Source organism: Salvia splendens, chromosome 21 (assembly GCF_004379255.2).
Source record: "Salvia splendens isolate huo1 chromosome 21, SspV2, whole genome shotgun sequence".
Lineage (NCBI taxonomy): Eukaryota > Viridiplantae > Streptophyta > Magnoliopsida > Lamiales > Lamiaceae > Salvia > Salvia splendens.
This window is the reverse complement of record NC_056052.1, coordinates 1,901,724-1,912,441: the sequence shown is the minus strand read 5'-3', so window position 1 is coordinate 1,912,441 and position 10,718 is coordinate 1,901,724. Positions and strand designations below refer to the sequence as shown.

The window sequence follows — 10,718 nt, the reverse complement described above, 5'->3', positions numbered from 1 at the left end:
TCGCCGTTAGGAATTCTTGTATTCATCTAATGAGCACAGCGGAAATTGCTTACAAGAATAACAGATCTAGATTCATAATCATATTGCAAGTTGAGCACGTAATACACAACGGAACTAAATCTTACTTATTGTGTTGTTTTCTTCTACGATTGAATCCTGCAAGTTGAATCCACTACTATCGAGATCCACGTGTATTCTGATCCGATGCAGGAACAATTCCTCGGTACAATCGTTCTATAGAGAAAGCTAGGAAAACTCTTGTGAACGCAGCGCCGCTTTTCTCTCTTAGAAAATTAGGTTTTCTGTATGTTATCTTCTCTACAATAGAGCATATATATAATAGAATAATTGTAACATTGGACCAAACACAATAGAATTATTTCCTATTAATCTAATCTAGTCCATTAATCTTTCAATCTCCCACTTGGACTAGCATTAAATATAATACACAACTCTAACATTGCACCCTTGAGCGGATTAAAATACACATATAGTGTGACCCTTTAGGCCCTCATTATCGACGACGATCTAATCGAAGTCTGCACAAAACTCCTAGACTGCGTTGACAACGTAACTCGATATATGAAGGACGTTTACGTGAATTCGGTAAACAAGCCTTTACACAAAGTTTATAGTAATATCCTTTCATTCACGAACCACCCCGATTGAGCCTAAGATTTGTCATGTGTCATCCAAATAGCTCAATCACTTTATCTCATCTTTATTAAATGACCCATTCGATCATATTCAATTACTTTAATTGAATATATCTTTGCATTGGCCAATGACTTAATGGTCAAGTAATATAGAGAATTTGAGTGTTCTCTCGAAATTCTAATCGAGGAATGAATCTCATTCTTGGCCCAACTACCATTTCCATTTATCTTATGATGTACCCAATACAAGTTCGTGTCTTAATCCTCCGAGGGGAGGCAAAGAATTGTACAAGGTCAAAGCACACCACTCAACAAACAAAATGTGTAATGACCTCAAATTCAATGACTATTACATACTTCATGTACTAATAAACTGTAGACATTCAACAAAACAGTTTAATAGTAGGGTATACCAATACTCTCCAAAGTATACCATGTGTCCATCACGAGTATTTAATATCTCCTAGTTGTGAGAACAACTACATTCTCGAAGAATGTGATGCAAACCCCATGCTAACCTATAACATATCATCAATATCCCTTTCTTGATGATCATTGGTTAGGGTTGTTTTAGAATTATACTATATCATTAATGTCTCACACCATTAACGACAATCATAATTCAAGGGAACAAATATTTAGAATAAATACAAACATCTTAAACAATTATTCCAATAAGTGCACAAAACTCATAGGAAATAAAATTTTCATATAATGTGATCAAGTAATATTGTCTCAACATAAAATGTTTCTAAGACATATAAAACTGTAACTCCCACTGATTCAAAGCCATCATGCTTAACACCTAAGCCCTCAAAGTGCTTGTTGTGTTTTGCTATACATAACGGTTTGGTGAAAGGATCAACCAAATTATCATCAGTGAGTACTCTTTCTAATTTTATGTCGCCTCTTTCAATTATTTCTCTGATCAGATGATATCTTCTGGGAACATGCTTGTTCCTGTTCGTAGCTCTGGGTTCTTTTGCTTGCGCAACAGCACCAGTGTTGTCACAATACAAAGGTATTGCACTATTGGCACTCGGAATGACACCCAGTTCTTTAACGAACTCTAACAAAGCAACAACTTCTTTGGCAGCTTCAGATGCAGCAATATACTCGGCTTCAGTGGTGGAATCGGCCTGTCATGCTAAGCGCATAACAACTTTCCAATGTTCCTCACCGGGATTTTGCTGAAATCTGCCTGTCATGCTAAGCGCATAGGCCACATCTGGCCTAGTAGAAATCATGGCACACATAATATATCCTATAGCCGAAGCATACGGGATCCTTTTCATGTTGTCTCTTTCTTTGTCATTAGAAGGACAATCCTTCTTTGACAATACAATGTCATGTCCCATAGGAAGAAAATATTTCTTAGAATTCTCCATTGAGAAGCGCCTTAGCAACTTGTCTATGTAAGTGGATTGTGATAATCCTAACATCCTATTTGATTTATCTCGATAGATCTTAATTCCAAGGATATAGGAAGCATCACCCAGATTCTTCATCATAAAGGAACTAGACAACCATTCTTTCACGGATTGCATCATGGAACGATCGCTTCCCACAATCAAGATGTCATCAACATATATGATAAGGTATACGATGTTTCCATTTTCGCGTTTACTATAAACACATGGGTCCTCTTTGCTTCTAACAAAACCAAACGATTTGATTGTTCTGTCAAAACAAATATTCCAACTCCTCGAAGCTTGCTTAAGTCCATAGATGGACTTCTTTAACTTGCACACTGCATTCGGCATTTCTTTCGATACAAAACCTTCAGGCTGTGTCATATAGATATCGCCTTCTAATTCTCCATTGAGAAATGCAGTTTTGACATCCATTTGCCAAATATCAAAGTTGTAGTATGCAGCTATTGCAAGTAATATCCTAATGGACTTGATCTTAGCAATTGGTGAAAAGGTTTCATCATAGTCAATGCATTCGCGTTGACTATAACCCTTTGCCACTACCCTAGCCTTGTAGGTTTGTACTTTGTCATCTGCATCTCTCTTCTATTTGAAGATCCATTTGAAACCTATGGGGTAAACCCTATCTGGCAAGTCAACTAGTTCCCAGACTAAGTTGAAGTACATCGAGTCCATTTCAGATATCAAGGCTTCAAGCCACTTTTTTTGATCGGTGTCTGACATCGCCTCGGTATAGGTCTTAGGCTCATCGTCATCTAAATCAACTTCATCATCTTGGTTCTCAACCATTAGATTCAGTCTCTCAGGTGCACGACGAATCCTTCTAGGCCTATTGAGTTGGTTTTCTTCTGGCTCGGGCTGTTCATTCTGAATGTGAGTAGGTTCAGGAATATCACTATGATCTTCTTGAGGTAGAGGTGATGCAACTATTGTATCATCTTGTCTTTGATGCATCTCATTGTCTTGAGGAGGTTCTTCGAGAGTCTCTCTAAGGTCTCCTCTAATAGTAATTTCCCCTCCTAATAGATCATCAAAAACTCCCACTGAGTTATTGTTCAAACCATTTGACAATACCTCATTCTCAATGTTAACTTGTTGTTCTTGAATTTCTTCAAGATCTACAATGTTGTGACTTTGTTCCTTTAAGACATAATTGTCTTCAAGAAACTTCACATTCCTAGAGATTATCACCTTGTGATCTCCAGGGAAGTAGAATCCATATCCTCTAGTTTGTTTAGGATATCCCACAAAGTAACACTTCTCACTTTTAGATTCCAACTTATCAGTCATTTGTTTCTTAACAAAAGCTGGACAACCACAAGTCCGCATATAGTTAAGACAAGGCTTTTTGTCATACCATTACTCATATGGTGTTTTCTCAACTGATTTAGAAGGAACTCTATTCAGAATGTAAATAGCAGTCAATAAAGCATGACCCCAGAGAAATAAAGGAAGACTAGCTAAACCCATCATGGATCGAACCATATCTAATAATGTTCGGTTTCTCCTTTCAGATACTCCATTCATTTGTGGTGTACCAAGAGGTGTCCAGTCTGACTGAATTCCATGCGATTTCAAGTAATCAAGAAATTATCGGCTCAAGTATTACCCTCCTCGATCTGATCAAAGAGTTTTGGTACTTTTCCCAAGTTGTTTCTCAACTTCACACTTAAACTCTTTAAATTTCTCAGCTTGTGATATTTATTGAGGGGATATTTGTATTCGTTGCATCGGCTCCATTGGTCCACAGCTAAACAATGATTTGTAGGACGTAAAAGAGTATGTTATAGTTATACATAATGTTTATTGTGGGTTGGAAATTTATTTATTGGTCCATACCTAAAGAATGTTTATTCTACTTAATTACGAGGCAAGGTTGAACCCATCTCCATTTTGTAAGATGAACTTGTTGGAAATGAAAAAAAAAATAGTGTCAAAAGAAAACTAAAATATATATATACACACACTCATTCCTCTCTCCAAATCATCGACAGCTTGTTCTTCTCTTTATCTTCACTTCTTTTTTTCGTCCCTCTGATACCGATCACCGAGAAATGACTACGTCACCAAGCAAGGGCGGTGCTGTTGATTCGACGGACGGTGGGTTGCTGTTTTGATAGTTTTCATGTCTAGTTGCTGCTCTGATTTCCATTTTTCTCACAATTTCTGGGTTTTGATTCAGCAAGCCCAAGTAAAGGGGTTGAAGAACCAAAAGCTGTTTCTCCAAACTCTCTAGCGGAAATAGGTTTTTTCTGCAAAACCCTAGTTCATTATTTTACTCAGATAGTCATATATTGCACTTGCAACGTACAATTTTTTGTTTCTTTTCTTCACTAGGAGGTGGTGGAGAACGAAATGATGCTAACAAGAACTCATCTGGAACACCAAACATTGCTTCTGAAATCACTGTTGCGACTCAAAACCACGCGATTGGTACAGAGAGATCTTCGTCAAAACTCGGTATTTAAGATCCTAGTTTTAATTAGGAAGATGTTGATCTCAAATATATACTGTATGATCAAAAAAATGAAATCCTATGATGTGTACAAATAAAGTGGTATATGAACAAATCTGGAATATTTGCTGATATAATAAGGGTTATGCCTGTGTATACAGAATGGAAGTTTTAAGCTATATGAATGATGTTTATTGTTACGTTGTTTGATGTACAAAGTTATGGAATAGATTTTTAGGAAGTAACGCTTGCCAACTTTGGGCATTTTCATCCATTGTTATGTATGCTAGTTTTTAAATGGGCATGTCATACTTAACGTTGTTGTCGTCAGGTGGTCAAGACAAAGGAAAAGAGAAAATGGATGACTCTGGTAAAGCGCCAACAGCATCAGGTATGGAAGAGAATGATCATATGTTATCAGTCTTTACATAATGATGATATCTGGTCTATATCATATCCAATTTTGCTATCCTTATTGTTTTTGGAGTATATATAACAAAATATGGAAAAATGATATGAATACATTCATATATATATATATATACAATCCTATATATATATATATAGGGTTGTATTATATATCAAACTAGTTTTAAACACTAAACGTCAAACACATCATTATATAATAATGCAGAGTTCATTACAACTTTATTTGTAGTTCATTATAGGGAATTCTGAGATTTAAAAACAATGACATCATCATGCATAATTTAGAAATCTGAAGTTCATTATATGTTTGTTATTAGTTCATTATAATGAACTCCATGTTATCATATAATGATGTTGTTCGGCGTTTAAGGTTTAAGAGTGGTTCGGTATTGATCACAATCCTATATATATATATATATACTATTAACAGATTACAAAATAATAGCAACAGAAAATATCAACACAGTGTCAACGGTTGACACCGTGTTGACATCAAAATCTTGAAATTTTACACTGTTTTGACATTGTGTTGAAGTTGTGTTGACACTATGTTGAAAAGTTTAGAGTTTATACAATATATGAGTTTGCATTTTATCACTACCCGATCCTTATATGTACTATTATATATAATCCAAATTAGAATCCTTGTAACTATTAATTCATATATTAGACCAAAAATATTAAGGATTGCAAAATTTAGAAATTTCTAGAGCTCTTACCCCAAGATTGGGATTTTGATTTGTTTCGCTGGGAATTAATTCGAGTTTACCCTATGTTACACGCTCACTATTTTAAATACTCATGTGTGTGTTAATTTCTAGAGCTCTTAAACCAAGATTTGGGTTTTAATTTCTCAACAGAAATTGACGATAATCATTATTTAATTGATTTACCAAGAAAATTTGTCAGTAATTTAATTAGGTTGACATTATATAATTGATTTCTTTTCTTCACAATGAATAAGGAGGTGGTGGAAAACGAAGTGATGCTAACAAGAACTCATCTGAAACACCAAACGTTGCTTCTGGAAACACTGTTGCAACTCAAAATAATGGAAAATCGTCGACAATTAAAGGTATTAGAGAACTCTATTCAGTTATTTTCGAAATATTGGTGTGCATTTTAGTTATTTAGATTTATGTTCCTAAACTTTAACTGGTTGGGAATGATGGTGAAACTAAAGGTAAAAACAGGCGATTGGTACAGAGAGATATTCGTCAAAACTCCGTATTAAATCTCCTAGATTTTAATTAGGAAGATGTTGATCTTTAATATGTACTAGAATGTGTTTTTTATCAAAAAAATGAAATCCTATGATGTGTATGATACTTTGCAATGATTAATATGCTCTACGTTTAATGATGTTTATGAATAGTTATGTTAATTAAAGTTGGATAAAGCTGTATAAGATCAAATGGTGTATAGCCGCAAATATTTATGAATGGTGCAAATGGTAAAAAAAAACTTTATGAATGGTGTCTTGCTGCCGAAAAGATTATACTCCCCCGGTCCCACTACATGTGATTGATTTCTTTTGGACACGGGAATTAAGAAAATGATATATAATGAGTTAAAGTGGAGAGAGTAAAGTATGAGAGAGGAAAAATTAAGAGAGATAAAGAGAGAATAAAGTAAGAAAGAAAGAATAAAGTAAAAAAGATGGAATGAAGTAAGAGATGGTTGAAGTTTTATTTTTAGCTAAAAGGAAAATTGATCACTTGTGGTGGGACAACTCAAAATGGAAAGTTGATTATTTGAGATGGAACAGAGGTCGTATGCTCTATGAATGCTATTTATTCTTGCGGCCTGAAATCTATGATGTGCATGATACTATGTAATGATATATATGATTCATGGTGATGTTTATGATCTGTGATGTTAAGTGATGTACCAATAAAGTGGTATATGAACAAATCTGGTATATTTGCTGATATAATAACGTTTGTAAATAATGTGTTAACAAGTGTTATGCCTATGTAAACAGAATAGAAGTTTAAGCTATATGAATGATGTTTATTATTGCGTTGTTTGATGCACAAAGTTATGGAATAGATTTTTAGGAAGTAACGCTTGCCACCTTCGGGCATTTCAATCCATTGCTATGTATGTTGTTTTAAAATGGGTATGTCATACTTAACGTTGTTGTTTTTTTGTCCTCGGTGGTCAAGGCAAAGGAAAAAGGATAATGGATGAGTCTGCAGCGTCAGGTATGGAAGAGAATGATCATATGTTATCAGTCTTTACATATGTGATGTGATGATATGTGTCGATATCCAATTTTGCTATCCTTATTTGTTTTGAAAAGGTACCAGTGGTGGATCGAAAGGAAATGAGATAAGACATGATTTTGATCAAGCGACTAAACCAACAGGTATGGTAATGGAGGGTTATCTGTGATCAATCTGAATGTGTAATGATCATCTGTGTATTTATAATGATCATATATAGGCCCTGTTAAGTTGCCAACTACACCTTAAATTGATAATTGCTATTAAATCTAGTCTAATAATCCTGATATGTATTATATATAATCCAAATTCGAAAACATTTAGAAATTTCTTGAGCTCTTAAATCCAACTTTGGGCATTTTCATCCATTGTTATGTATGTTAATTTTTAAATGGGCATGTCATACTTAACGTTGTTGTCGTCAGGTGGTCAAGACAAAGGAAAAGAGAAAATGGAAGACTCTGGTAAAGCGCCAACAGCATCAGGTATGGAAGAGAATGATCATATGTTATCAGTCTTTACATAATGATGATATGTGGTCTATATCATATCCAATTTAGCTATCCTTAATGTTTTTGGAGTATATATAACAAAATATGGAAAAAGGATATGAATATATACATATATATATATAGAGGTTTGTGATCAAATACTAACTTTTTATAGTAATAACTAATAACTATATATCAATATTGTATGTTAAACATATCAACACAAAGATATAAATTTGTCAATCTTTCTTGTGTTGATAAAATATGTCTTTGTATTGATATTTAAATTTACATGCTATTAATAGATTACAAAATAATAGTAACAGAAAATATCAACACAGTGTCAACGGCTGACACCGTGTTGACATTGTGTTGACATCAAAATCTTGAAATTTAACACTGGTTTGACATTGTGTTGAAGTTGTATTGACACTATTTTGAAAAGTTTAGAGTTTATACAATATATGGGTTTGCATTTTATCACTACCCGATCCTTATATTTACTATTATATATATGTACAAGGAAAATAATCACATTCATAAAAATAGAAAGTTTGTCAATCAGATTTTACCTATTTTTTCTCATATCACTCATAATTTATTCACTTTTTTTAAAACTCTTGCTTTATTTTTTTTCTTTTCTCTCTTGTTAATAAACTTTTATTAAACTCTATGTAATCCACGAATGAGACAATTTCCTGTTGATGGAGTGAAAGGAGTATATTAGATTCATTAATTGCGGTTTTATCTTTGACTTAAGCGCCAACGCTCAACTTACAGCTCATGCGTGTTGGAGGATGGTGGGTACTGTGTAGAGTTTTGACCTTTTCTTAAAATATGATTTCAGTCTTTGTTTAAGCTAAATGATTATTTAAATCTATGCCAATTTCACATTTAATCGCAACTTTTATATAACAGTACGAAGTGATTCCATGAAAATGTAGCTTTTGATGAATGGCAGACATAGAAGAGGAAACTCTCATTATCGACATCCCTCGATCTCAGCGGCGCATGTTGAACAAAGTGCTGGTGCAAGTGCGACGTGACAAGACGCACATTTATGAGCCAGCAGTTGTTTCGTTCGGCCCATACCACCACCGCCGGGATCCACAGTTGATGCTGGTGGAGCCATTCAAGGACGAGCTACGAGATATTGTTTGCGGAGGAGACGCTGACCATAAAAAGAGCATGATACATAAGCGGATAGATGATATTCGTCATTTCTATGGCGGAGCGGGTGGCTACACTGACGAGGAATTGGCTGAAATGATGCTCCGCGACGCTTGCTTCCTCATATGCTTTATCTGTGCATTAACTGTGGGTGGGGTTGGGGAAGGAACTTATGCCCGGATTCATGAACGCTTGGGAGTGTCTGCTATGTTCTCCGTGCTACGTGATATATGTATGCTGGAGAATCAGATTCCATTATGGATCATCTCCTTAATACACCCTCGATACAAATCATTGTCGTGCGAATTCGTGAGCGACACTTTTTTTGGGGATGACAACTGTATGACACAACTCACATGGCCAGAAGAAGAAGAAGGACCTCTTCTCCTACTCGAAGCTTTGCACCGCTCCTCCCTTCACCTCGTTGAGACCCAACAAAATTCAAGTCTCTTTTGGCGGCTTATCAAGAAATATAATCAACAAAGGGAATCATCGAAGAACCTTACACCAAGTTCGTTGCAACTGTTGGACAGTCCTTTTCGTTCGGTGACAGATCTGAAAGCAAAGGGTATTCATCTCCGGAAGAGTTCAAGTTGTTTGACAGACATCAGCTTCTTCTCCTTCGGCTTGTTCGCTCAACTCCACCTTCCTGTCTTCCTCGTCTCTGACGCAGACATCGTGGCCGTCTCCAATCTTATTGCACTGGAGATGTCGCCGGGAACATACACAAACCTTGGCGTGACATCTTACATTAATTTCATGAAAACGTTGATCATCAATGTTAATGATGTAAAGGTGCTGCGGGAGAAAGGCATACTGATCAGCATGTTGGCAAGCGATGAAGAGGTGCTTGATATATTTAAAAGCATCGATACCTATGGAATCGCAAACTTTGGTCTTTTATATGAGGTGAAGATGAGGATTAATGAGCACTGCAACAGCAAAGCTAAGACATGGATGGCCGACCTCATCAATACCAATTTTAAGAGCCCATGGACTGTTATAGCTACTCTTGCCGCCACATTTCTGCTTTGCCTCACTTTTCTACAAACTTACTACACACTCAATCCACGCAACTAAACAATTCCATTTGATTCCACCTTCTGCTTCATGTATCTTTATTGCTACTTGATTTCACCTTGTGTTTCATGTATGTCTTTTATGTTAATTACTATTTGTAATGTAAGTTAAGTTGAAGTCAAACTTAGCTACTATCATGTTATAAGAAAATAAATGTGGACTATTTGTTTTTATTTCTCAGATTTAATTAAGTAATTTGTTTGTTTGTCCACATCTTAATTACGTGATATTGGGTTTGATTTAACCATTTGGGATATGCGTTGTTGAAACTGTGTTATGATTTGAGATTTGAAGGAAATGCACATATAAAAGTTTATACTATTGCACAACGATTTATACTGGTCAATCCAATCGGCCTAATGCGCTTAACATGCTAACCCAAACTACCTAACCCGATCAGTCCATCATAAACACGATTTATATTTATTTATATTGCACAACAGTTTATAATTTTGTGGAGATTAAATATAAACGGGAAATAGATTATATTGGATTATGGGGACTTGATTTGGGCTAAAGTTTTTGTTTTACACACTATATTGCCCCAAAATTATAACGAGTTAAATTTTAAAGGCCTAAGTATTATACTTCCATCCATGAAATAAAGTATACTCGTTCATTTCAGTGATGTCGGCCTTACATAGCTAATATATTATTCCGTTCATGAAAATATATGAGAGTTGAGTTAGTTTTTAATTTTGAATGCATGTTTCAACCTTAATTACTATGTTTAGACCTGAATTCATAAATTGGCACGAGTATGGGCTTTCGCTTTT

At 35.1% G+C, this 10,718-nt stretch overlaps 1 protein-coding gene across 1 annotated transcript; it reads left to right on the top strand.

The window, feature by feature from the left end:
- Nucleotides 1-4,453: 4,453 nt before the first annotated feature.
- LOC121783985 lies at nucleotides 4,454-10,037 on the top strand. Its single transcript, XM_042182166.1, has 7 exons — nucleotides 4,454-4,549; nucleotides 4,876-4,935; nucleotides 5,941-6,048; nucleotides 7,142-7,180; nucleotides 7,279-7,344; nucleotides 7,627-7,686; nucleotides 8,654-10,037. Exons 2-7 carry the CDS (start codon nucleotides 4,902-4,904, stop codon nucleotides 9,940-9,942), a joined length of 1,596 nt encoding a protein of 531 aa, XP_042038100.1. The 5' UTR covers nucleotides 4,454-4,549; nucleotides 4,876-4,901; the 3' UTR covers nucleotides 9,943-10,037.
- Nucleotides 10,038-10,718: the final 681 nt, after the last annotated feature.

Excerpts from the sequence above, each read along its gene's own strand:
- LOC121783985 (XM_042182166.1), top strand. The coding sequence starts at position 4,902 with ATGGATGACTCTGGTAAAGCGCCAACAGCATCAG. Across the intron at positions 6,049-7,141 it reads AAAATCGTCGACAATTAAAG|GCAAAGGAAAAAGGATAATG; the intron begins GTATTAGAGAAC and ends TCGGTGGTCAAG. Across the intron at positions 7,687-8,653 it reads TAAAGCGCCAACAGCATCAG|ACATAGAAGAGGAAACTCTC; the intron begins GTATGGAAGAGA and ends GATGAATGGCAG.